The sequence below is a fragment of the Idiotropiscis lumnitzeri genome, chromosome 15, assembly GCF_059441095.1.
Source record: "Idiotropiscis lumnitzeri isolate Australia: NSW breed Sydney's pygmy pipehorse chromosome 15, RoL_Ilum_1.0, whole genome shotgun sequence".
Taxonomy (NCBI): Eukaryota; Metazoa; Chordata; class Actinopteri; order Syngnathiformes; family Syngnathidae; genus Idiotropiscis; species Idiotropiscis lumnitzeri.
The window spans coordinates 8,973,387-9,000,841 of record NC_142405.1 but is presented as its reverse complement, the minus strand read 5'-3'; the positions used below and the strand labels follow the sequence as shown (position 1 = coordinate 9,000,841).

At 41.9% G+C, this 27,455-nt stretch overlaps 2 protein-coding genes across 17 annotated transcripts in view; one reads left to right on the top strand and one right to left on the bottom strand.

Moving 5' to 3' along the window:
• Window positions 1–18,841, top strand: part of nfixb (nuclear factor I/Xb) — a 120,998-nt gene extending 102,157 nt beyond the window's left edge. For 11 of the 16 annotated variants that reach the window (XM_088316704.1, XM_088316699.1, XM_088316696.1 and 8 more), the window contains 5 exons: window positions 1,468–1,596; window positions 4,371–4,546; window positions 5,551–5,698; window positions 7,627–7,718; window positions 13,014–18,841. In XM_088316704.1, the coding sequence (XP_088172830.1) occupies window positions 1,468–1,596; window positions 4,371–4,546; window positions 5,551–5,698; window positions 7,627–7,718; window positions 13,014–13,028 (560 nt within the window). In that variant the 3' untranslated portion in view covers window positions 13,029–18,841. The remainder of the gene's footprint in view (window positions 1–1,467; window positions 1,597–4,370; window positions 4,547–5,550; window positions 5,699–7,626; window positions 7,719–13,013) is intronic. The other 5 variants (XM_088316709.1, XM_088316708.1, XM_088316706.1 and 2 more) reach the window with 2 other exon arrangements.
• A 1,075-nt stretch (window positions 18,842–19,916) lies between these two features.
• On the bottom strand, window positions 19,917–27,455 carry rad23aa (RAD23 homolog A, nucleotide excision repair protein a). The gene is made up of 9 exons (XM_088317733.1): window positions 27,144–27,455; window positions 26,188–26,349; window positions 25,504–25,709; window positions 24,910–24,953; window positions 23,727–23,854; window positions 23,431–23,518; window positions 22,501–22,631; window positions 21,582–21,743; window positions 19,917–21,200 (listed from the first exon to the last, which is right to left on the bottom strand). The coding sequence occupies exons 1-9, from the start codon at window positions 27,207–27,209 to the stop codon at window positions 21,087–21,089; spliced, it is 1,101 nt and encodes a 366-aa protein (XP_088173859.1). The 5' UTR covers window positions 27,210–27,455; the 3' UTR covers window positions 19,917–21,086.

Below are 27,455 nucleotides of genomic sequence, written 5' to 3'. Positions count from 1 at the left end.
AATCCCCAGTAATGTTATTTTTTTGGGTTTTTTTTTTGCAAAGTGCAAAGCGCCAACTCCTTCTGAAAGTCTCTGATTCATAGTTGAAAATACCCACATCTTGGTTTATTTCAATGTGAATATTTTAGCGTGTGACTATTCACAAAATCTAATGACTGCCCTCTGAAGCAAATGTGATAAAAGCCAAACATGACTTCAGTATGCTGCCGGAGAAAAAACATGCGCTCCTTGTGTTCCATCAACATACCATTCTATACTTTTCCTTCCCAATTGGTGTCTGGCTTTGTCGATTGTTGTATCCAGAGCTTTATTTCAGCATGAAGTCAACACTGCGGTACTCTACAGAGGTCAAATGCGGCCTTTGGGTCTGGCCCTCAAACCTTAAAATTGCAAATTGCACCTTTTGCATTATCAAAATAAATTCCCTCAGTGCTTAGATCACAACAGCAAGCCTTTTTTATCTGGAGCGTTCACACTTTTGCCCATGTCTCTGGTCCACTGGTGAGTTGGGCCAAAACGACGGTTGTTTCATCTGGGTCTTCCACCTCAGCGGACATTTATAGACAAGGAATGGGGGCGCTTGAATATATTTGTACATGCGTGCTGGCCACGCCGTCACCACCGGTTCCCCGAACTCCTCCTTCCATCCATCTGCAGCCTTCCTCCAGCCTTGAGTGGCACCTTGCCCGGTTCTCACCACCCTGTCTCAACAGCTTGTGCGTGCGTGTGCATGTGTGTGTAATTATAACACGATCCATAATGTCTTTAAGCGGTATTATGAAAATGCCCGTTATCGTTGGAAAGTGTCTGCTGTCGCATCGCCCGTGCTGGCTCACCGGCCAACCCGAATCGCGTTCATTCAATAAAGAGGCTTAATGGAGCTGCTGTTTGAGTTGCGTGTTCCCGTGCGTCCGTTTTGCTCTGGATGGATTTGTGAGGAGGTTGTAAGAGGTTTGTGATGAGTCATTGCTTTGACTTTGGAGGTGTTAGTTAGCGCTGTGTGCCAAAGCGCACCAGTGGTAGACGCACTTCAGTGGACATTCTATTTGGATCTCCACGATATTTCCCCGGCTCTCCTGTCTCCTGATACTCTGCGCCCAGTCAAGCTCCTCGCCCTCCCCGTCACTTGCCTATTTTTTTTTTTTTTTTACTCTGACTGCTTCAAACATGGCCTCTCACCAAAACCTGCCCCCCCCCCACATCCCACGCCCAATTCTGACAACCAGGGTACAGCTCGCCAACTGTACACAAATATGAATAGCGAGTGTAGTCGACCCATCGGTCTTTGTTAAGCCACTCTACTAAATCAATGATGATTCAAACGATCTAACATTGATTTCATCATAATCATTTGATTCTTGCAATCCAAAAATTTTTTTTGAATAGAGTCAAAGTAAGCAACGTAGCCATGTTTCATTAAAACCTCGTCTCTGTTCTGCCATTTTGTTGATCCCCTTTTTTTACCAGGACTGTCATCGCCTGGTTCTCTTAAGAAGCCGGGGAAATTCGATTTCAGCGCCCTGTCCTCCCAGACGAGGTCCCCCCGCATGGCGTTCACCCACCACCCACTGCCAATGCTGGCGGGAGTGAGACCAGGTGAGACCAACCCAGCTCCCAGACCCTAATCGCTCCCTCCTCCTCCCCCATCAAACCCCCCCCCCTCCTCCCCCCTTCTTATCCTCCTACCCACTTGAGCCCCACCCCACCCCACCCCAAACGCAAAAAAAGCAGGAGCAGTATTTCGGGGAAATGAGAGCGGCTGGGAATTTCAAATCTGGCAGGTCGCTCTTCTATGCTCGCCTCTGCCTCCTCAGCTGTGTCTTCTAACATTTTTGGGTTTTGGTCAAACTGGTGACGGCTCTGGGGATTCCGGGCATTTGCTTTTCTGTGCTTCTCTGTTGGTAGATGGTGATGGGGGTGGCAAATGATTTGCCTCTATGCCTACTTAAGCGCTCGAGCTCCGTCTTGCCGTCTCGCCTGATTGCCATGCATTTGAATCAATGTCAAAGGATGTGTGTAGTCTTTGAATGCAACGTACAGCTTCTGGTACCGGTTCTGTCATCTCCACGTTTACTGAGAGCTTATACAAGGAATGTTCCACGTACAAATTGCTCAGGAATACACTTTGAAGGACAAGTCATGTGCCATGGAAATAGTTACATATGTATTACACATACATATGTGGGGTCATTCCCTTGCCCACTGAATGCCTCATATCTCGGATATAATCGTTTTTATTAGTTTTCATACTTTAATTAAAAAAAAAGTTATTTTGTAAACTTTGTTCCTTGAACCATAGCTTAAACCAGACACATTAAGCTAACTGAACATCAATGCCTAAATCAAGTAGCTAGAGTTCTAGCAAACATTTTTTCAGCCCAAAAACCAGAAAGTCACCCTTTCATTGTTTATCTCGTTTCTTTCCTCTCATTGGATCATCACTTTTTTTTTTTAATTTTTATGAATCTGCCGTAACACTGATTGATCAAGTGATCCAGTCATCACATCTGTTTTCTACAGACTGGCAAGAGCAGAAGATTAGCACTTGGAGTGAAATGCTTTTGTGAACCAGCTGGTCCTCCGTCACGCTGAAGCAAGAAGCTCATGATAACAGCAGATATCAAACAAAAGCCAAACGAGTCCACACAATAAATCGCAGCTCTCCTAATTTTATCGCCGCTGCACAGATAAAGCGGCGGGGGAGGGTCTTCTCCTATTCGGAAAGGCTACATGTGTGAATCGAGCCAAAGAAGAAGCTCTCTGGAGATCATTTTCCATGAGCTTTTTTGTGTAGTTCGGGTACATTAAAGGCTTATCGAGCCATCAATCCGGTGTGACTCGATGAGGCCGATCATTAACTGTTGATTGGCTGAAGCGCCAGCAAACCCAGCGCCATCGCATATACAAATTTACAGACATGTATTATTCAGATGTGATTTTTTAAAAAATTTTTTTTTTGGTTTTGTCTCCAAAGCGTTGTTAGTCGTGTTCAATTTGGTGCTGTTCCCACGCTTCAACCGCGTCATCACCGTATTTTTTTTTTTAAATCAAACACATGCTGCAAAGGGCTCTAAAGGAGACATAGAAGTGGAATTGAGCCGCACATGAGAGCCGCCCTCACACGGCACTGCTTCTGCAAGGTGGTGCTTTTACCCACGTTGGTCCCTTTATTCCCATTCATCTGCGTGGAAGGGGCGGAGGATCCAAAGTGTATCCTCTCATCATCACCCCGACCACCATAAACCTTTTCCCAACCCACCCCCTATACTCTCGGCTAGTTTGGCCTCCACCCAGTCCTTAATGGGATTAACAGGGGGACTATAGGAAGAGGGAGGCGGCACCAATGGGGTGCAGGCAGCCTGGCATGGGTGCAAGGTGTTGCTGGGCTCGGAGACATAGGCCCCTTTCTGGGGGGTACTGCGGAGGGGTTGGCACTCTCATGAAGTACACTTGCGCGCACAATGTATAAGACGTAAGTACCGAAGAGTGTTGGCAGCCTTACATGGGCAGCTGGGGGCTTGGACGGGATGGGTGTCAGACTGGCACAGTTAAGGGGAAGAATGGGCCTCTAATATAAATCAAGTAGATTTAGTAATGGATATAGGTCTGACAGAGGGGGGCTTTGTGTCGGCGCAACTGCCCCTCACTCACGCGTCACACGAGTTGTCGGATCGTTCGCTCGCTTCGGTTCAGCCGTGATGGATTTTAAATTTCATACCATGGATGTATGGATTGTGATTCTTCTTAGGGCTACCTATTTGAAAGATAATTTGTATCATGAAAAAGAAATAAGCAAGTCGGATCGAATATTACTTTAGGATGTCAATGTCAAGTTGCACCGATGCCAATGCGTCACACTCTCGAAACAGCTCCTAGGCGTTCAGGCATTGCTAACTTAAGGCAGTACTCAAAGATCTCGTTGTGCGTTTCCTTTTTACTAGCTCTGCAGGTCTAATTTTGAATGTGTGGACATTTTGGTTCTCTGCTTGTGTGAACCGTGTATGACTTTGAATGTTGCTGACTGAAAGATTGTTTTTGTGTGCGTGTCCGTGAGTGTCCACATGAGAAAGCAGTTGGGGTGTGCGTGTGTGTGTGTGTGCATGAGATGTAGAGCGCTGTCCTCTGTAAAGCTTTATAGAATCACTGGAGTGATCATAAAACTTTACGAGCATTGACCATAGCTATTAACCTAAAACAGCTTTTCATGAGAAAACAACATTTGCATTTTAGATTTGCACTTAAACTTTAATGATTCCTGTTGTGATGTGATCATTGTGCGGGCATTATTCACATCATTCATCTCGCAGGTTGTTGCTTGTCCCTTGATTGGCACGCACGCCGTCGTGTAACACAAACGTCTCCGTCTGCAGGGAGTCCTCGTGCTTCCGCCTCAGCCCTGCACTTCCCATCGCCCTCCATCATCCAGCAGTCGAGCCCCTACTTCACCCACCCGACCATCCGCTACCACCACCACCCCGGACAGGATCCATTGAAGGAGTTTGTGCAGTTTGTCTGCGCTGATGGCCCAGGGCAGGCCGGCGGACAGGTGAGGTTCATCGGCTGTTTTTTTGTTTTTTGTTTTTTTCCACAATGTACCATCCATGACCATTAAGTACCGTAAATGCCACAAGGGCCCATTTTGTTTTCATTACGGTACCTGAGAAACTTGAACTCACTCTTATTAGGAAAAGAGGAATGTGACTCCATTAAGTGTCCCTAAAAATATTGTTTCAATGGAAAATGGATATATGACCGTTAATCGCATGATTTGGAAGGTTTAAAATGAATTATTACCGTGAAAACATTTTTTTGTTTGATATATATTGTGAGAAAAAAAATCTCTTCATCATTCACTTCGAATGAAATTAGCTGAAAACTGAAGAACTAAAACACTCCACAGCATGCCTTGTTAATGAGGTCAAAGGTCAAATGTTCATTTTGTTGTTATCCTTCCAGATTTTTTTTTTTTTTCCTTTGGCTCCACCCACTTTGCAGCCATCCACACACTTGACAGTCACTCACAATACGTGTTAGTCAAGCATATCAGTCCTGTGTTCTATTTCTGTTTCCATCACTCGCTGTGGTTCCCCTTTGAGTTGGACTTTGGTTCTGTGGTACTGGTATTGTTGATGGTGCTGTGCTTGTGTCGAAGAGTATTCTCTCATGGTTTTGATTTCTTGCCATCTTCTGAGTGAATGGCGGTCAATAATTTGCTCACTGACCTCTTCCACACCTCCTCCACCCACCATGGACCACCCCTGTGGAACCTCTCACGTCCAGCTCCAGCTCCCGTTCCTATCAAACCCTGTGGTGACTATTATTTTTCACACCTCCATAAAAGATGCCGTCCACATACGTCATCCCTTTGGTTGTTGTTATCCACCACCTTCCTCTCCCTTCTTCCACCATCGCCTGCCTCTACCTCCCTCCACCTCCGTCATGGATATTTTTTTGGGACCTGGCATCCCGAGCTGCGTCCGTTATTTTTTCCATCCCGTGTTTGCGGATTGTCGCATGTCGCCCTCCTGACCCTATTTGTGTTGTCTGCAGCCAAACGGGAGCGGCCAGAGCAAAATGCCAGGCTCCTTCTTGCTGCCTCCACCTCCCCCAGTGGCCCGCCCAGTGCCCCTCCCTATGCCCGACTCTAAACCCAACAGCACGCCCCCTGACGGCGGACTCTCATCGCCCGCATCTCCGTGTAAGTGACCCCACAAAGACCATTTTGAAAACCAAACCAAATCAAAGCAAAAAAAAAAATAAAAAATTCGGAAAAAGAATTGACACGAACAGCCCCCTTTAGGGACCGACCCCACCACCATCCCCATTGTTCTTCCTCCAACTTTGTGCCACCGTTGTTCATGTCTAACCAACAACTCGCATCCCTTTACCCTTGGAGGCGGGGCCTACACCAGTAAAATAACTTTGGAGAGCTCAACGGTAAATCAAAAGTTGAAGACGCAGCAAAGAAAGATGACAGTGACCGTTGTGGTGTGCATCTGGGTTCTGTACCCGGCCCCAACAGTTTGAGTGGCTCCACATATCGAGCCTCATGCCCAGATGCGGATCGTTCGCTCCTTGACTCATCAGCAACATGGGGAAACCTCAAATCAAAGAGATAAGTTTTTAATTTTAATGTGAGGAAGGCACAGATTTTAGAGTACTTAATATAGTGTCTCATGAGGATGTGGATTGGTACATTTGTAATAATTCTTTTAGTTGTTTTAGTCTGAACCTGCATTAGAAGATTTTGTGAAGCTGAGTTGTGTCTGGAATTAAAGGAGTGATGTCAGCTGGCAAGTGGGACGACTCTCATAATAAATTTTTCTTCCTCACCTGCGACTGGAGGGGCACTGGATGGAGCACCTTTTTAATGTAGTAGTTTTTCAACTGTAGTATTTGTGTTGACCACAGTCAGTGTCTGAGAGTCCTTTATGTTCTTTGTATGTTCTCCAAATCTACAGAAAATGGATGTATACCGTGTCCATGCCATTTAATTATGCTTAACCTCAGACTTCTCCTTCTGTCTCTCTCTGTTGTATCCATGTACGTATTCCGTTAAATCTTTGAACTCAAGTCTCCACACTGAGTTGCGAATTCTCCAAATCTGGATTCCCAAGCGTACCTGAATGGTCCTATATTCACACTTTGACGCCAGCGGTCTTTAAATATCCCTGAATGGTCCTCAGTGTTAGTGTTTGGAGTGCCGCTGAATTTATCAACGGGAGTTAAATAGAGGTGGCAATCAGGGGTGCTGTAATATTACATTTTTGAAGATAACAGACTTTAGTAATAGACTAGTAGTTGATAGCCGTCATTGGCTGAATCATATCTAAGAACATCATTTGTAGATTTACACAAAAAAAAAAAAGACGTGCCAATATTATTCTTTCAAAGCCGTCCTTTGTGTATTCTTTTCACAAACGACATCTACGAAGAAGCCTTCTGATAGTGTCAAGATCACACTTAAAGCTGCTCACCATAAAAGACATCCAATAAATATTGGATAGCATTTTGCTGCTACTGTAACTGCTACAGTGGACTATTTGTATGGACTACACTTACCTATGATTTTTTTTTTTTTTTCTCTCCAAAAAAAATCTCAAACCTTGACATAATAAGAAGTCACGAGCCTTCATTTTCACCGCTGGCTGTTCTCAACTAACACTGGCCCTACATTAAGCCTGCATCTATGTTTGTAAAACTGAAAAGCTAAACTATAACTGTGAAGGTCTTTCCAAAGGTCCGTGCTGACAACCTTGTCCAAAACAAATCTGTCATTGGTGCTTAGCTCTGTGAAAAGGAAGCAACAAAAATCTCATTAGTCATTAGGCAGGAATTGTATTGATGACTCAAAAGTTAGTCGGATGGTTAAGTAGGATACAATTGAGAGGCTGCTTTTTGTTAAGAGACACAAAATAAATGGTACTTGCCACGCTATTTCATACATGGAAAAAAAAAACATGCCTTTGTTGTCATAAAATAGTTGTGCTGACATATTGACAACTTTAGTAATATTCGAGGGTTCGGGTGGATCGGACTACACGATGCTCGGCTTGCTTCTTTGCCGTTGTTCAACATCTGTAGTTGTGTGCACTTATGTCTTTTTGTCCTCTTCTGTTTCGCTAGCATACTCCACGCCAGGCGCCACAGCTCCCAACAGGTTTGTCGGCATCGGATCACGGGACAACAACTTTCTGAACATCCCGCAGCAGACACAGGTGGGACTTGTAATGTCACGTAACCCGTTTTAAGTTACAGGAGGGGAAATTGTTGACTTTCCTACCTGCCTCCACATTTCACGTGTATCTGTATTCCACTGTACGTTGAGGTTTGCCATATGTGGCCGACTGTATATTGGGCACAGATGGAGCCTCCCCTTCAGGCTACAGGAACACTCCTGTGGCCTATTCCATCCCCCCCCCCTCTTGCTACCGCAAATGTTATTCTTAAAGAGGAAGTTAAAAAAATTCTTTACAACTATATGTCGTCCAGTCTAAGCATTGCAATCTGATTAATATTGCGTTTGTGGAATATCAAGCAGCAAAAGCCACAGATTTTATCCATTTTAAGGGGGGCAGCCATTTTCTCATTCGCCGTCCACCATTTGCTTAGGGCTTCTGCGACAACCAATCACGGCTCACAGGTTTTCTTAAGATGAGCAGGGCTAAACAACTATGATGTCATCTTCAGTCAACGGTGACAAAATGGCCGCCCACTGAAATGAATGTAAATGGGTGGATTTGCTGCTTAATTTATATTCCACAAATAGAATATTAATCAGAATATCAAATTTAGACTACTGGGGCTTTATAGAACATATTATTGGCAAGAAAACTTTGGAGTTGACTTCCCCTTTAAATATTTGTTACTTTGCCATCCACACTCCCGCTCTCCATCTTCATTCTTCTTCTTATGTGTGTTTTGTTCTCTGTGAAAAATGTGTTTCTATTACCTATGTCACCTTCGTCGTTACGCCACTGGTCATAAGTCACCCCGATTACCACCGGTACTTTTCCCATTAGTATATAACCACACCCACCTGGAGCCAACTCCGCTCCGTTCCCCAACACATGGAAACCATCTGAATCTCCTCTGCTGATCCCTCCCTTGTTTCTCTGCCTTCCATACTTTCACTCATCTTGACTTTCACCAGTCCTGTTCTTTTCTGCCTAGTGGTTCGTATTTATTTTTTTATTGTCTTTGCTTCTTTTTTTTCTTCTGTTCTGTTTCTAGTTTCATCCTCTGCATTCCAAAACTTTGATTTATTTTCTCTCCTCGAAGGACATACCTTAACTGTTTTTAATTCTTTACGCACACATTGCAAGGCCTCTTTTTTAGGCTGACCTAAGCCGTTGTGAAAAGCAGACATCGTTCGTTTTCTTTTTTTTCCCCCAGAAATAAAGTATTGGTTCCACTTTCTCAAGTTTTACAAGGCAGAAATTGGTCATTTTACTCCATATCTCAACAAACATGTCCCCTTCTTTATAATCTCCAGTGTTGTTTTAACCATGTGCCGTGACTTTGTTAGTGTCCTCACAACAACACGAGGACAAAAGATCCCAGTAGTTGCTGAAAAGATAAAACTCAGATTGTTGTATCAGTCTAATTTAAAATTACAGTCCATGTCCATAAGGAATCTCAATGACCTGGAATATAGTTAAAAAAAATCCTATTCTGTATGTAACTAATGACTGGGTTCCAGATGCCATCTAGTGGCAAGTTGAATATATGACAGAAAGGGGAAAGGTCAAAAGAAAAGGCGAGTGGCTCAAGGATTACTCACAATAGAAGCCCTGGCAATTAGACATAACGTTATGGCCAGCTGATCCGGAATTTGCGATGGGGTCTCTAAACCAGCATAAAGGGTGGGCAGATGGAAAGAACGGAGGTCTGTCCACTGTCAGCTGTCAAGTTGGCATCGATGATACCCTCTTCAGGGAAATTACAGAAACAATAAATCTTAAACAATGACACTAGTCAACAGCAAATTCTAATGAGAGTTGATTTCATTATTTTGTTTTTAAGTACCAATCAAAGCTTGCATTTTACCATGCATTTAAATTAAGAGATGGGAAGTTTCAGGAAAAAAAATGCTGAACCTAAACCTTAATTATAGAATAGAATAGAATAGAATAGAATAGAAATCCCTTTATTGTCATTGTACTCAAGTGTGCAACGAGATTAGAGGGCTCCCCTCTCCAGTGCAATACAACAATAATACAGACAAATATATAAATTAGATAAATAAAGAAGACAGTGCAATGGAATTCAGTACTGAATAGGGCATATAGAAACACATCACAATGCTGTTTTGCGAGGTTAGGGTGGTCTCGTGTGTGTGTGAGAGTTCAGTATGGAGATGGCTCTCGGAAAGAAACTGTTTCTCAGTCTATTGGTCCTTGATTTGATGCATCTGTAGCGCCTGCCAGAGGGCAACAGGTCGAACAGGTGTGAGTTTGGGTGGGTATTGTCATTGACGATGTTGAGAGCCCTTCTGAGGCACCGGGCGGTGTAGATGTCCGACAGTGGGGGGAGAGGGCAGCCAATAATCCTTTGCGCTGTTTTGACTGTCCTCTGGAGCCTCACTCTGTCCGCCTCAGTGCAGCCGCTGTACCAGGTGGAGACACAGTACGTCAGCAGGCTCTCGATGGACGAGTGGTAGAAGGCCAGCAGCAGCTTCCTGTCCAGGTTGAATTTCCTGAGGACTCTCAGGAAGTGCAGACGTTGGCGGACCTTCTTTACCACTGCTGTGGTGTTGTGACTCCAAGAAAGGTCATCGGAGATCTGTACTCCCAGGAACTTGAACGTGTGGACCCTCTCCACACACACGCCTTCGATGCAGAGGGGGGGCGGCAGCGTCTTGTTCCTCCTGAAGTCGACGACAATCTCCTTTGTTTTAGCAGAGTTAAGGTGCAGTCTGTTGTCCTTGCACCAAGTTGTCAGTCTCTTTACCTCCTCTCTGTAGGCTGTCTCGTCACCTTCCGAGATCAGACCGACCACTGTCGTGTCGTCAGCAAACTTGACGATGGTGTTGTTGCCGTGGGCCGGGCTGCAGTCGTAGGTGTAGAGGGCGTACAGGAGAGGGCTCAGCACGCATCCTTGGGGGGAACCGGTGCTCAGCATGAGGGTGGAGGACGTGTAGGGGCCGAGCAACACAGTCTGGGGTCTGTTGGTCAGAAAGTCCTTAATCCAGATGCGTGTGAGGGCAGGGAGGCCGAGAGTGTCCAGTTTGGCGACGAGGATGTCTGGGATTATATTATTATTATTATTCTTATTGTGATTATGATACCTAAAAAAATGAAAAGGAGGGGCAGAATTGGTGTTAAAAAAATCTATAAAGGTTAGCTTGCATCTCTGATTTAAAAAAAAAAAATAATAAAAAAATAAAAATAAAAAAATTGTTGACCAGTGTAATGGTCCAAAATACAGCACAAAGCAGGAGTAGGACCGTACAGGCAGGTGGTCGGTATGTGGTTACAGATTCATTCCATTGTCCATGCATCATGGGGTCTCCCCTTGGAAAGTCAAGATTTAAAAAGCAGAGCAGACGGGTCTCAACAAGACAGAGTCAGCACTAACAGTAAACATGGTCTTAAGGAAACTATGCGCATAGTCGGCCTCCAGAACCAAAATTAGAACTGGAGCGTAGCCTTGTAGCTCAAAGCTCTGCTTCGCATGCTACTTTTAGCCAGTCAAAAGTAAACAAGGAGTTGTTGCCATGGTTTAAGTCTGCTGGGACAGCGCCCATAGGAGTGGGCGAACAGAGAAGGGCAGGAGGGGGATGTCGTCATGCAACCTCTTAGTCTGACCAGAGAAAAAGGCTTCTTCCTCGGGAGATCAGATTTTCTCAGGCTTGATTTTTAGAATGGTGCGACATGACCATTACAAACTATTCAACATGCCACACCAATTTGCACGAATTGAAAAGTAGTGCTGAAAAGTCATTATATTAATTACATTATTATTACATCTTGGTATTCTTGCGCAATACAGCCCCAGGATAGCCCACCTGATTTTATAGCACACTTCCACACTTGAAAATACATCCTTAGAAGTACTTAACAAGATACACAAACACCTTTTGGGAAAATGTAGTTAACACATGCTTTAATTGTTTTAGTTTAGTCTCAAAATTTGGAAAGATTGATGACCCAGACTGGAGTAAACCCGCCCCAGGGGGGCAGTTGAGATTATTTGTGTTCACTTTGGGGTGAGCTATGAAACTCTGTACAGATGTTCATGGTTCCCGGAGGAGAACTCTTAGTGACTGATTTGCTACAATGTCACCATGAAGCATTACTTTCTGTTCGTGTCGAAATACCAACTTACTGTAACTAATGGAATATTGTTGCTTCTGCTTTAGGCATACACCATCCTTCCTATTTGTTGAATCGTCAAATATCGTTCATGTTCTTTGGGTTAGTGCACTCGCTTGTTGAAGGGCTCATTGACTTTGAACTAAAGTTATTCTTGTAACACAGTCAAATGTTTGTAGTTATTTGTTTAGTTCATGTTTTCTTTACCTTATTTCAGTAATTAATTGTATTCACGAGTAGGTATACGCCATGCGTTGTCTCTTGTGTAAATAATGAAAATGTCCAATTTATTTTGAACATGCCTCACCGTAATTTCCTATGATTCATTTTCTTCTTTTTTTATTGCAAAAAAATAAATAAAAAATGTTCTGCATGTTTTGCAAGGATCAATAAAAATTAAAAATGAAGAACAATTTTCACATTTAATAGACAGTATACCAATACATAGTTTGTTTATTAACTCTTTCACGACCAGCCGAATAAAAAATATGGTTCTTTGACGTCTTTAGCCGTCAATGGCAGTAAGTGAGTTAAAAAAATTGTAAAAAAGAAAAAAAACATACTTGCGTTCCAACATATTTAACGTCTAATGACAGATGTATGTAATTTAAATTTATATAATATAATTGAGTTGTTTGACATTTCATCTCCTGTTTTTGTTGCCGCAGGCCGTTCGTGGCATTTTTTAATGAACACAAAAGGGCATAAGGTTGGCTATTTGCATGCTGTCAAGTCACCTAACGTAAAGATTGTCGCTCCTCGCAAAATTCTTGTGAGAGGCTGTGCAATTAATGTTCAAATATATGCGAGTGTTTAATAACGTCACTCAGTGAAATTATTTTTGATGGCCTCTAGATGATTGGTAAAGTAAATATTCATCCCACTCATTTTATTATATTACTGATAAATGGACTGAATTGTGAAGCAGATGTTTGCCAGCAATAAAAAAAAAAAAATATTGAATAATAGTAAGTCAAAATCAGAACATTTACTCCTTGCACTGGCAGGAGTCGATGAAAAATCTCCAATTTAAGGGGCAAAATTGCGCATTTCATACAAAAGCTAACTCAATGTGCTCCACACAGTTAAAAATGCATTTAAAACTTTTCAGGTTGGTCGCTAGCGGTTTCGTAACAGTTTTTGTATCCTCTGTTTCATGACAAAATATGACATGTTTTCCTTTTTTCTCTCTTTCAGTCTTGGTTCCTCTGACAAGACCTGTGTGAAAGCCAGCAACTAGAATCTTTACAATCGGAAATAGATAATTGTCCGGCAATCAACACGGCGACTGGCCATTACATCGCATCCCACTCACAAAGGCAAAACTCAACGGAGCACCGCAGGAAAATTCAGCAGCATTTAGAGGATCTCTGGGCTCATTGAATTCAGTCAGAGGAAGGAGCCATACAGGGCAAAGATGACCAGATGGAAAAGTGACGCGATGGACAAGAGGATGAACAGTGAATGGTAAGGCAGCAAACGGCCCGCAGGCATGCCTCCTGAAAAGAAAGGAAGCAGCGCAACAATGCAGGAGGATCCTGAGGATGAGAGCGGCGTCAGCTTCTTTGCAAGGACGCAGTGGCCTCAAAAATCAACATTTAAACAAAAACCCACCGTGAATTACTCAATTATGTTTTTAAGTGAAAGCTGCATTTTCGTACTCCACCCAAAAACCTGTCAAATTGACCAAGGTGTCTCTCTCGGTATGACCAGTGACTCGAGAGAAAAAAAAAAAACTTCCGCCCTCCTACTAACTAAAGAGACGCTCTGCCAAAACATAGCTTGAAGGCATCGCACCTACAGGCTGAATCAATTAACATGAATCCTATCGATGTGCACTATTTAGCGACAAGGCACGAAGGTCAACCCGACTGGCCTATTCCGAGTTTTATTGTCGAGAAAGAAAACAAGGCACAAGAAGCCGACACATTGTTACTCTGTGTTTGTCACATCTGCCCACACGCGTTGCAAACAGGAAGTCCAATCAGAAAAAAAAAGTGTGCCATGAACACAGTATTTGTATCCATTTAAAAAAAACAAAAAAAAACGACATTGTGTAGTATTTCTAGGAGGTGTGATGTGTAGTTACAAAAGCGAGCCCAGTGAACTGTCACTACCTAATCGATTAGCAATCCAAACCAACACTGAAAAAAAAAAAAAAAAAATCAGTGCACCAATCTTAGATAGCAGCTATTGGTTCCCCTCCCTTTGCCCTCTTGTAAAGTAGGTGATTGCTTTTGGTATCTCATGCATGTTCTTTTTATTTGAATTCCTTTTGGATTTGTACAATTTTGTAATTGTTTTGTATTTGAATGACAGCACCTTATAAAGAAACACAGTCAGACATCTAGCAAGGTGGGTAAAACCAAGCCCATGGTCAGGTTTGGAAAACAATAGAAACCTTTTGGGAGACTTTTGATTTCTTTCCATGAGTTCTATATAAAAACAAAAAAAAAATTTAAAAAAACATTGAGGCCATTAATGTCACTATGGTAAACATGAAACGACAGCCCATTTAGCTTAGCAGAATTTGGGAGTACCTGTGTAGCTCTAGCCTACGCTAATCTCATTTATGGAATGCATTCAAACGTGAAGTGTGAAGATGGCAAACGGCCATGTTACCGGCAGGGGAACGCAACACATTAAACTGAATTGTTTTTACTTTGAGAGTGTCAGAGGCACAGACGCGGATTTTGTCAACATCCGAACGAGCCGGGCTAGATGTCGCGTTCCAAATTCGTCGGGCACTTTTATATGCACCATAAGAACATTTTCTCTATTTATTCCCCCAAAAAGAAGTAAATTAGCCTCCGCTGATATAGTTAATAAAACAGCACAGGGTTCATACAAAAATGTCAACTTTTTTTTATTGTTCTGGCTTTAAGATTAGCAATATGCTGAAATACCATTGAAAAACGTTATTTCGATTAAAAAAGTGACCATGACTCATGGTTTATGACCAAACTGGGGGCGGGGTTAATCCATTATGCTCCTCCCCTATTTCTAAAATTAACATTAGTTTACCAATTTCAGTTTTTTCTTTTTTTTGCAATTAGATTTACAGAAATATGCCAAAACATTAACATATTTGATTTTTTTTTTTTTTTTTTAAATCCCCCCAAAAAGGCGTATGAACCCTCCGAACGTAATTGGCGGCAACTGTACAAGTTCCAACTCAAAGATTGTGACAATCAAAGCAAAACATATCTGGAACTTGTTTGCTGAGGGAAACAAAAGTGGCACCAAAACCTCCGTTTCTATTATTTGGACCATGTTTGGCTGCTGCTGGTGGTGACGCGTGTTGGAGGAAGAGAAATTGAAAAGAAGGGAAAGGTTGCTGAAACTGGGAATGTTGCTCTTTTTCTGTCTCCCGAAAACGTTTACCCTGTTGTTTACACTCCCAGACGGGCCGCTGCTCCAAGAGCGGAGGGAACCACACTGCGGAGCAAAATGAATATGTGACATATCGTTCTGTTTTCAGTCGCAATGTGCCCGCTTTTTTTCAAGCTGATTTAAAAAAAAATAAATAAAATTAAAAAAAAAAAAAATGGGATGCGCAAGGATTAGTCTTTAGTTTTAAGGAGGTGGCTCGAGTAATGTCGGCCCCAGGATATTGTGAATTGATGAGCCCTTATTGATCAAAAATGCACTAAAGCAATCACGCCAGCCAAAACTTTTCTATCACCAATTAAAAAGCAGTGTTCACATGCGTCTTAAATGCTAACACACACACACACACACACACACCCTGCCCAACTGAACTCTAAGAGGGAAGTCTTAAATGTCGACAATCTGACGAGGCCTTTATGCTTGTAATCCTTTTCTATGGTCATGATATTCCCAGCGGTTCACTTAGTCTCCGATGGACGTCCGAAAAGTTCCACTGAAAGCACTCACCCGACCTCACAAAATAACTGGACTGCCTGGCCATGTTCCTCACTGCAGGGAAGCTAGATAGTTGGCCAACCATCTCATATAGAGCGAGTTCTGATGACTTCACGGTGGCTTCTGTCATTTCTTTTCTAATCTAAAGGAAGTGCCTCTGTATTCCCATTATGCAATTTGTCAAACATGAATTCAGGTTCTTTTTTCATATATAAGCTATAGTGAATGGTGAAAAAAAAACATTTATGGCAGGAGAGGGGAGAGAACAGTTCACTAGATAATCGCAAGCATCTTTATATATAATACACATATATATATTTATAGATATATACTTTTGTTTTTATTTGCAATATAAGCTCAGTGGCAGTCTAGTTATTTTTTGAAGCATGGCAGTCATAGGTTGCATCTCAGTTACGGCTGATTGGAGCTAAGTAGCAGCCTCTCAATTGCACAAAAGAATGGCAGGTTAGACGAGAAAAATCGATGGCAAACACAATAATCAAAAGAAAAAAAATAACAAACAATCAGATGATGTAAGATGAGTGACAAAGAAACAGGAAAAAAAAATGATCAGCTTATGTTTAGTTGTTTTTGTGCTTGTTTTGATGGGAAGCATTGTTGTTGAAACTCAATGATGTGTGTTGATTGAGCCATGTGCAATGCCTTGGTAGAGGATTTGTGTGTTTGTTTGCGATTGTTTGAGGGTGTTGCAAGAAAAAGGGGGGGGGGGATCTCTCTTTTGTTTCTGTTTCTCAGTTGTTATTTGTGTTTCAAGTCCATATGCTCTGGGACTCTAAATATCAGAGTGGAGAAAAAAATCCAACTCTTTGTAAGTAAGGGGGGGGAAATGTTTTTATAATCTTTTTTTGTGTTCTCTTTTTTTTTTTTTTTTTCGAAAAACTTCATTTCTAATCATTTGTTTTCCACGTGGGAGGACTGAAGGAACAATTTTGAAACTCTGAAATATGAAATATTACCGTGAAAACCGGTGCTTTCTCGCAAAGAGTATTATAGCCATACCGAAAAGAAAAACAATTACTACAAATATAAAAAATTAAATTTTCCTAGTATATGTTTGTATTAAGAGTATTTCCACTTTTATGACCTAAACACTTACGACAATTTACAGCTTTGTGCTGAGGATTTCAGAAAAAATTAGTTTAATTCTTAGCGTTACAAGTTAGTTCCATACGGTTACATTTTAATGAAATATTATAAGAAAAGTGCAGTTTCCTACTCATAAGAGAATTAAAAAAAAAAAAATGATAATTTAGTTTCTTTTCAGTGTGGCCCTAATACTCCTTTGTGTTTTCTAGACTAAAGTACCATAAATCTACGATAAGCCTACATAAATAATACTACACACAATTACAAAATGATCATAAAAACAAATTTTAGGATGAACATGCATTATTCTATTTGTCTTTTTGTATTTACGGGTGGGCATTGTTTGGAGGGGGGAAAAAAAAAAAGTTGTAACAAAAGGCATTTGTCCCCTCTTGGACTTTTGACACCATATGGATTGTATCATCTCATTTCCAATATGGGACAAAGACAAGCTCTTCCCCATTTGGGAGATGAACAAAAAGACCACGAATGATGATTTGTTTCCTTGTCTGGCAAGAGTTTTGTTTTATTTAGTGTACAAAATTATGTCGGAAATTTGCATTTGCTCCGAGTGGTGCTGTCACCCATTCAAGTGAACCCCGCCCCTCCCCCTCCCCTCATCACCCACTTGTAAATGACTATAAATATTTGTTTGGTGAAGTAGTGTTCTAGACTCAGAGCATCTTAAAGGTTGTCCCGAAAAAAAAGTGCCTTTTGTTCACAGATTCCATCTTGTATACTCCTGAGGTCCCATCTCAAAAGGAAAAAAAAAAAAAAAAAAGTCCCCTCCTTCATCCTTCTATATCCACTTGTTTCTCTTCCTCTCCTTTTTAAAGCAGTATACATTGTACTAAAGGCAATTGGTGTGATTTAGTTCCCGTTTTTATTGTTGAATTATTAAAAAAAAAAAAAAAAAAAAGACAGAAAAATGCTGAAAAACAGACCAAAAAAAAAAAAAAAATAGCTTCTCTTTCCTCTGTATCTTGTCTTCTGTCTATCTTGGACACTGGAGTAGTCTGTAGCTGCCCCTCATCCTTTTTTCCTTTTTTCCCTTTTCTCCAAATGGTGGGGTTTAAAAAAAAAAAGAAATTTATTTTTATTTGATTTTTTGTCTGAGCAGAATGCAGTTAGCTCACATGTTATTCTTATCTGTATGCTTCACATTGTATTACCATACCCATCTTCTTCAGCTTCTCCATTCAACCGCTAATGTAAGTGAACAAGTTACACCAGTGGGCTCTGGGCTGGGTTGAGGATGGAGGGGGGGCTGTCATGGGTCAGGGGGGGGGGTTAGAAAGGCAAAGAAGCAATCACATTTGGGTTTAAATGAGGTGAAATGTGCTGTAGAACTGCTATTAAGGCAGATTAATCTGTGTTTGTGTATTTTTGTTTTATGATCACATTTGGACTTAATGATTTGTTTTCTCCCCATTGCAGCTGCATTTCCTTGGCAGCACTAAAGCGCTGCAGTCAGTTTTGCACCTTTCAAGTGGTTGAATGAAACCCACTTTAAAACAAAAACTATATTTTTTTTTAATCGCACCTTATAAGCAAACCGGTTCCATGATGTTGAGGCTGAAAGGCTCATTTTAAGCACAATCAAAAGAGGGGGGGGGGGGGAATGTTACACACTGCCTCACAATATGGAGTCTCTAAATTAGCAGTGTGTTGCAAATGTAGAGACCAAAGTAGTTTGTACGGACTTTGGCAAGCATTAGAAAAAGCACCTTGAAAATGTACCAGCAGCAGCAGTATTATCAAGCACCACAGACGAGAAGCCATATTGGAGAGGGACAGGTTGCACAGGTCAGTGGCATTGAGGTAGGGGGCGCATAAAGACACCCACCACCACCTAAACCACAGAGTGCTTCTTCTCCTCCTCTACCCCTCAAAGCAGTATTCCATCCTCAGACACACATCCAAGAGCCCCTGGTGAAATGCATGTGTTAAAATTTCTTTTCCATAATAATAAAAAAAAAAAACAGTTTGAAAAGAGCAACACTTGATTGAATAAAAGGATGTTCTTAACTGTAGCTGGTGTTTGTGTTTGATTTTAGAGGTGGGGTTTGTTTGCATGGTTGTTTTAGGGACGGAGCGGGTAGACAGGGAAGCCGGCCCTCGAGGACTGGAGTTGCCCTACCTGTGGCCCGAAGTGTACCCCGTCCCGCATCCAAAATCAGAAGGCACAGGTCCTATAGGAAATTCATGCAGTGTTTATATATATTTAACAAATATATTGGCTAAGTGTTTGCTTGTGGTAAGCGGTAATTTAGATTGCTTGGACGTGGTAGTGGTGGTCACAGACATGTTAATACATGGGAACAGTTTTAAGTAGTAGAAAAATGTCTTCGCTAATAAAGGTATGAAAGATTAGCTCAATAATAGATAAATGAGAGCTCAGTTTTTCTTTAAAGCTTCCGTTCAACGCTATAGAACGTTTTCTTTTATTGGATTATAACAGTCTAAGGTTTCCATTTTAGTTAATAGGCTGTTGTGCTGCCCTCCGGTGGCAAAAAGAAAATCGAGTCGAAGTCGTCAAAGGACAGCAAATTCAAACATTATCTGTTCTCAGAAGCGAACACGGTTCACTATTACTTAACTGTTTATATTTTGATAAACGGGCAGATAACTATAGTCATTTGGCTATTTAGAATCCCACTGTATGGACAGACACTCCATACTCCAGAGAACCAACCATTTGTCAATTCATTACAAATAGTTTTCCAAATGTCCCAGACATGGCAAGTGGACTTTATTCTAATGATTACACCAAATAATGCACACAGACACAAATGCCTGAAAGACTGCTGATATTTAATGTAGCACAGCATAGTCCAAGGTCATGTTGATGCTGCAAAGACAGTCAAGCACAAACTGCCCTCACATGTACAGAATCACACAGCGAAAATTTGCTCTTCTTATCTGATACAATTTGGTAAACATTAAGAAACAAATGCAAGCGCCACGCTTCCCCATTCCACAATCTGGCGCGACATTTGACGGTAATTCCAGCCAGACGGGACAGTATGACGACACGACCGTGAACCGTACTCTTAGTAGTTGATCCTCAACACCCTAACCCTAACCCTAACCCTAGTCCAAATTAAAGTTTACATCATTCCAAACTGAGAAAACTTGATATTAATCAAATCCTATTTGAATATCTCATATTGTTTGAGAAGAGAACTTACTTACCAAATATAACATGGAAATTAAGATATAAGTAAATTATTAGTAAAGCATATTTGGGACTGAATAAATGTTTAAAGCTAATACAATTAACTGGTCCTAACATTACTGTTGCATGACACAGGACTTATTGGGTCTTCGTCACTAATTGGTTTAGCTAATGTGTAATAATTTATGATGAAATGTCTACCCCTGGCAAACTAATAGACGGTCTCTTTGTTAACTACTGGGGGACATGTTTCTACGCAACTATTAATCATTTAAAATGTTAAATTAAGATGCAGCCTCGTGTTTTTTTGGGTCATGTTTTAAACGTTAGCTAGTTTCCAATTACATTTTGTAAATTGCCGAGGTTTTGGATTGAGGCGTGCACTAGAAGCGACCGGCATAGCTAGCACGAGTTACATTGGTGTGCAGGGATTGTGATTGGCTTGCTGTCTTTCTGGTCGGCATGGACAAACAAAAGATGACATACGAGTGAAGACCAAACATTGTCAGTTGATTCCGTGTCCCCAAAAACCACAGCAAGACCAGTTTGTGTTGAAATGCTGGACACAAATGTGGTGCTCACAATGCTGACCATGTTGTCGAAGGGACGAATGTGCTCAGCTTACAGCATTAACAAACTTAGGCAATGCAAACTGATTATGTCAGCGTATTTTTATGACATCTGCACAGGCACGCAGACGCGTGAACATACACACACGCACGCACACACACGCGGACAAGCACTCGCACACCCCCCCCTCCCCCCTTTTAAGTATTCACAAAGCGCATCAAAAATCTAATTGTGGATGTCCCCGAAACAAAGCCCACACATTCCATTGGAATTCACGTGGATTTGTCCACTCTCTTTCACACGACCTTCCATGAGCTAATGTATCATTTAAGTCTGACCTTCCTGCACAAAACCTCCATTTTGTTTAGTCATAACCTGACGCCGTCCCATCCCACCCCACTCCCTTCAGGCTCTCCCCCCCCTCCTGTTGAGTGGAGCTGAGGTTGGTGGCTGTACAGTAAATTGGGGGTGCAGTCTTTGAAGAGGGGAGGGGTGGGAGGGGAGGGGCAGGAAGGAGCCGTCTCAGCTCTTCAGTCGTCTTCCAGGCCCTGATTGAGGAGAAAGTTGGCGGCCAGGTTCTCGTTCTTCTCGCAGGCAAAGTAGGCCTGGATGACGAGCGCCTCAGGGAAGCCCAGTGCTTTTAGCTGCCAGGTGTCAAGAAAGACGCCTTTAGGAAAACCTTCCATGTTTATGCAGAGGTGGGCAAAGGAGAGGGCTCTATAAACTTAGTTGGCCGCGAGTTCACTCCTTTTTTTTTTTAAACATTCGAAATGTAGCTTTTTCCTTCAAACGAAAATCTAATTTGTCAAAGAAACGCACTTCCACAGGTTTCTTCCGCACACCAGCGCCACTGGTGTTTTCATTTGACAAAAATGCACCTTTGTCAATTATTAGTCCATCAGTTTTTTGACATTCGTCATTAAAACGGGTGTCCGTCATCGACGGATTGACAGACCATCCGTCAGTATTGACGGAATACCCACCTCTGCATTTCTGAACGTGCAACATCACGAACGGATACTCACCCTTTCAATGGCTTCCTTCTCCTGAGGTGTGACTTGGATATAGTTGACGGGCGCACCCTCCTCACCCGCCGCCCCTATCTCACCGACTTCTGGCGCCTCACCGCCCTCGCCCACCGGCTCGTTCAACATCTGGATGAACAGCTCTTGGTGCTGACTGATTTGCTGCAGGGAGGACAAAGGACACAAAGGACAGGTCAAGGAGACGTCATCTCTGCAACTGTGTATGATCTCTCTCTTCCTTTCTTTGGAGCAAAATAAAACAAAAAAAAGAAAATCCGACCTCTAAATCAAGTGCATTTATTCAAAACAAAAAAAAACATTTGGGACAAAATTCACAAGTGAATTAAAAAAAAAAAAAGTGCAAACGACACTCCTGCTCTCTCATGTTATTCACAAGCTAATGCCAATGTACGTCAAATGAACTTTTCATTCTTGTCAAACTGGATATTTAATACACAACAGCAGCACCAAGACATACTAACATGATGTTGCCTCACTTAAAAATAGAATCAAGAAGGATTCTGTAGTCGCTGACACCATTGCTGGGATTCTGTGATAACAGTGCAACATCAGCTAAAACTCATGTGCTTGGTGACGATGACGTAGCGCGACGCAGTGGGTGAGTGACAAAATGAATTAACAATGAAATGATGTCAACACTTTTAAATATCTTTTTTTTTGTAATTGATCATTTGTTTCATACATCAGTTCTTCTGTTTCGTGACCAATGCTCGCGAGTCAATTTCATCATATCCGTTTTTTGCATTAAATATGATCGAAATGCCATTTAAGCTGTTCCTGGCCCAATAATAAAAGACATTTCTTTGGAAACGTGCATTGTACAGTCAGATATAAATACAAAAACATCATAAAAAGTTGGGACGGGACACATCTGTAAGACTCATGCAGGCATGAGTACCTGCAAGAGTTGGGGGTTCTCCCGGCCAAGCTGTTGCAGAAGAGCTGGAAGCATCGCTGGGTTCTGCTGGATAGCCTGCCTCATGTGAAGAAATTGAGGCTGAGTCCGCAGGAATGCAAGAGGGTTCTCTCCTGATGATGCACCAAAGAATGCCATTATTCTATGTTCATTACCATGTGATGCCAAAACTCATGCAATATTTTAGAACTGTACTGGAGGCCTACACGCCAGTCTTCTAAACAAAGTTGTGCAGCCTCATTCGGTGTTTTAACAGTGGAGTAATGGAACAGTCCAACACTCAAATTGTCTGTCTAAAAAAAGGACTTCCGGTTCAGCATTTTAGTGCCGAACAAGCTGCATACCCTACATATGTTAAGTTGTCCCTGAGGAAAAAGTCACAAAATGAAGCCCAAGCTGCTATTCTACATGTGCTATCACTATTCCATCCATTTTCCGAACCGCTTCTCTTTAATACTTTCGGCGTGGTAAACGCAACGGGATATCCAAACTAAAGATAACCTTGCACTACCTTTAGCAGCTGACTCACAGTTAAAGGGAAATGACATATTCATTTACAAGGACGTTCTCATTTTTAAAGTTTTCCGTGACTGGAAAACTAGTTAGCTGGAGTTTGCGGCTTAGCAGGATCTTATTTGTGCACGGAATAGGAAGCTGCCATAAACGAAAAGCAAACATGGGTTTTATGTCATTCTTATTAAGGCTACCACAGTGCGATGGATTCATTAAATCCGTATCAAGGAAACTAGGTGCCTGTGGGTGGAATTACACCATGGGCGTATGCAGACTGGCAAAGGCACAATTTTCAAAATATTCTGCACTTTACAAAGGTCTAGATGAGCAGTATCATAAGTCAGATCAATCCCAAGTGTTTTCTCCAACCATCATGAAAGTATCCAAATGCTTCTTCACCTTCTGCTAGAGACGGCGCTTCTGTGGGTCCAGATGCTGGCGTGTGCGCCGGGGGATTCGTGTCCTGGATCGGGCTGCTTGGGAGACCCTGTGAATACACACACACACTTTCCTCAGTGTGGATTTAACCAAACTATTTATTTGGGGGACAATAAAAGATGGCGAAGGTAAAAAACGTGGGGTATCATAAAAAAACGCAATTAGATTGCTTTTCATATTCGTTCAGCCCTAAAGGGCATCATAGATGTAAGAAAGAAAAAAAAAAGATGAGTGCAGTTGTCGTGAGTAAGACTCACAGTGAGAAGGTACTCCACGGCTCTGTGAGGGTTGTTGAAGCTGGCCCGTAGTGCTGCCACCACTCTCTCCCTCTCGTAGCCCATAGACATGATCTCTTTAAGCATCGCTTCATACTCTGCGCCAGTCACTGAAAACAGAACACACAACATACCGCCGGTCATCATTTTCAATATTGGCGAATCTTGCTAAACCTGGATATTTTTTCTCTTGCTTCTACCATCTGTAATCAGTGAAAACACTGAACTGAATGTTCTTAAGAGAAGTAAAGTAGAGGCGTAAACTGAGGATCGGAGTTTCACTTGATGATTTTTCACAGGTGAATGTCAACAAACAACATAGAGTGGTTTTAAATAGCAGATAGACAAAGGCATGTGCATCATCTGTGAGTGGTCCAACAGGAATCCCTGTTCCTAACGGGGACCTCACAATAGAGCCAGCTTTTGTTACCGTTTAAAAATAGGAAGGACTGTAATGTCCCCGACTAATGGCAACAGCATCTGGCATATGATGTATGTGTCTGACACATAATGAACAGGTCTCAGTACTAATTTTAGAAAATGATTCCGGTGCTGTAATTTTAATCTAAAGCATACAGAAACAGACCGTGCAAGTGTAGTCATCTGAGAAGACATTGAAAAAAAACAAAAAACAACAGTTAACTTAACAAATAAGTTTTAGCTTTTCTTAGCCCAAATTTTGTTGGGTGGTGATTCTGTTAACTTGGACAAACCTTAATGCAAAATCTAAATGCATTACATCGCATTGACAAGAGAGCTTTTACCTTCTATTTTTTTTTTCTATTCTATTTTATTGACTGAGAGAAACAATAGGAGACTCGCAACTTACCAGGCTGTTCCTCTGTGTGTGCATTCAGAGGCATAAGTCCACTTAAACATTTTTAAGCATTAAATGTACATGCACAACATACAGTGATTGCTGTGGATTCATTTGAACAGCCTTTCATTGAACTGAAAATTTTATTTTTGTATTCAAGTAATGAAATTAGTTAACTCTTATGCATGTTTAATTACGCAGGTGTTCCCAACATATTATTATATTCTTGCTGCGTTGGGTACTCTCATTAACATTAGCAAATTAAGCAATAACAAAACCTTGAGTTACCCTGCAATTCCCTTGCCAACTTTTATGGAATTGAATAGGAATGACAGAGTGGTGACCTACCCAGCGCAGAAGAGGCATCCAAACCCTGGCTCCCTCCACTGGAACTATAAAACACAATAAAGAGGGAACATTGAAATATTGTGCATCTTCAATTTAATTTACATTTAAAAAAAAAAAAAAAAAAAGGGGAAACTGATGGCACGGGGCCACCGTGTAACTGTGTTGGGCCACCTAAACTTCACTGAAAGTTGCCAGACTGGGCCACCAGTGCAATCTTTTTCAAATTTGGCAGTCAAGACTCAATGTATCACAATTTCATCCACAGGTAGGCCTACATATAGTCTAATTATGCATTTCATAAAGTGTTGCTTTAAATCAGGGCCAGTGCCATGCCAATTCCTTTCAAAGCAACAGAAAGGGAGAAAAAAAAAAGTCTCGCGTGTAAAACCGAATACAAGGTCCTAGCTTTCACTATACACTTAAAAGACAGCTGAGGTCGCACCTCTATAAATACCGCAAAGCAGGGAAATTAATGGGTTGAATTTGGAGTGCTCCGTTTCACGTCAGTGCTGTTCACACAGAACAGTGACACAGGGACCAGCTGAGAAAAAGTGATGGGAAAGAGCCCATTACTATTGCAATGACATCCTGTACCTGGTTGGTTGTGGGGTTTCTGTTGCTGTAACACTTGGTTCTTCCTTGACCTCCTCAGGGGAGTTGAGAACAGCTGCAGGGGTGGATGTTGGGGCTGGGACTGGGGCTGAGGTGGGGCCTGATGCTGATGTGGAACCAGAATCCTGTGCAGGAGGTTTGGGTGCTTCTGAAGCAGGGGGTGTTGCTGCAGCAGCTGCTGTCTTAGCCTTTGTTCATGTTAAAAAAAAAATCTGTCAGATTGGGACTTCCATTTAAGTTATACATAGTAACAATTGGTACAGTACTAACTTTACGGAAAGGTATGAACTCAATTTCAGATATACCTGCCATACAAGCCATAGGAGAGCAAATACAAGAACTTTATCAAACATTCCTAAAAAAAAATATGATGTAGCTCAGTTTTGACTGACACTGTCAGGGGGGTATTAGTTTGGCTGTATGTTTATTACAGATACAGTATGCAGTAGAATAGAATTGCACTGCACACCTTGAGATTCTAGAATTCAAAAATATTTGGTGTGTAAAAATAACCATACACTGGAATGCTTCATAGAAAACGTGGCTGCTCAGAATAAAATGAGCCGGTTTAAATTTTAAATATGATACAGTTCTTGCATTAAAGCTCCTCAGATATTGCAGATATACCTGTATTAAGTCCACTGAACGGATGGTAAATGATCTCACCTTGGACACCATGACTACAACAAAATTTTTCTCATCAATTTTATAGTCCTTAATTTGAGTGTCATCTTGAAGAATTTTCCCAGCATATATCAGTTTCTGTCCAGACACTGGAAAATTATCTTTTCCACGCTCTGCTTCTATCTTCTCTTTTAAGGCCTTCACCTAATTAAAGAAGACAAAAAAAAACAGACTATATTAGCCATCGCTATCAAACACTCAGACATTGTTAAACCTTCTGATGCAATGTACAACTACGTGAGAAATGTGAGCCCTGCCAATGTCACATCAGGCCAAACTTTCCCACCAACTGTTCATTCCATTAAACATAATCAATAATGATATATCAGGGAATCAGATACAGACGTTATAGTAAGGGTGGAGACTAAAAGAAAAACCTAACACTAATGTATCATATCTCCCATCTGCATGGGAAGTAATGTGCTGTTAAAGCGCCTCCCCAAATTGCTTGCATTGGCCTGTCATACTTGATTTTAGGGCTGTGACCATGCTAACAAATTTGGCCTGCTACTTAGTAATGTTGCGATACCAGAACGGCCAACAACAATTAGCAGTGTCATTAGCGATAGCATCAATGTTGTAAACATGTACTTCGCGCAACTATTTGAGCAAAACAAACACAACAGTAGGGCCGTAAACCCCCGACGTTTTTTGACAGCACGTGCTCAAAACGCCAGCCTTCACGTTGGGCAGACTTTTGATTCCTGGCTTTTCAGCTAGCTAGTTAGCTATAGCTAACAAGTGCGGTTTCGCGTTGTGCCTACCCCGTATACCGACACCGAAACGCGCAATGTCCGCCGATACCCGTGAATCACAACTTTCGACACGTGACGATAACTTGAAACAGAAACACGCGGGGTGTTAACATGCGTTCAAATAGCCATTTGACCAGCGGGGAGTGTAGCTAAAGTTAGCAGGTTAGCTACAAGGCTACTCACCGTTTGTTCGGGATCTATCTCAATTTGAATGGTCTGCTGTTGCAGTGTTTTTAGTGTGATTTGCATGGTGGCGGTGGCCAACGTCGTTCTCGGTGTTCTTCCAACGATTAAGTATCGGCTCGATGAGCGGTTAATTTGTTGTTATAGTTGACGTTTCTAGTGGGATAACGACTAGCCGTAAAATGTGTGTATCCATGAGCACTCAGCAAATCGCCATCTTTGGTGGCAAGTTGGAGGTGCGGTCAGAAGCAGAACCCGGTCGAATGTGCGAGATCTCGTTCGGTGCTGCGCGACTTGGACGACAGCGCCACT

What these genes read in the sequence shown, in the direction of transcription:
- rad23aa (XM_088317733.1), bottom strand. Translation starts at nt 27,209, where the DNA reads ATGCAAATCACACTAAAAACACTGCAACAGCAGACCATTCAAATTGAG. An exon ending in GAAACCCCACAACCAACCAG is followed by an intron (nt 24,954 to 25,503) that starts GTACAGGATGTC and finishes TGTGTTTTATAG; the next exon opens with TTCCAGTGGAGGGAGCCAGG. An exon ending in AGAAGGAAGCCATTGAAAGG is followed by an intron (nt 21,201 to 21,581) that starts GTGAGTATCCGT and finishes GACACCTGGCAG; the next exon opens with CTAAAAGCACTGGGCTTCCC.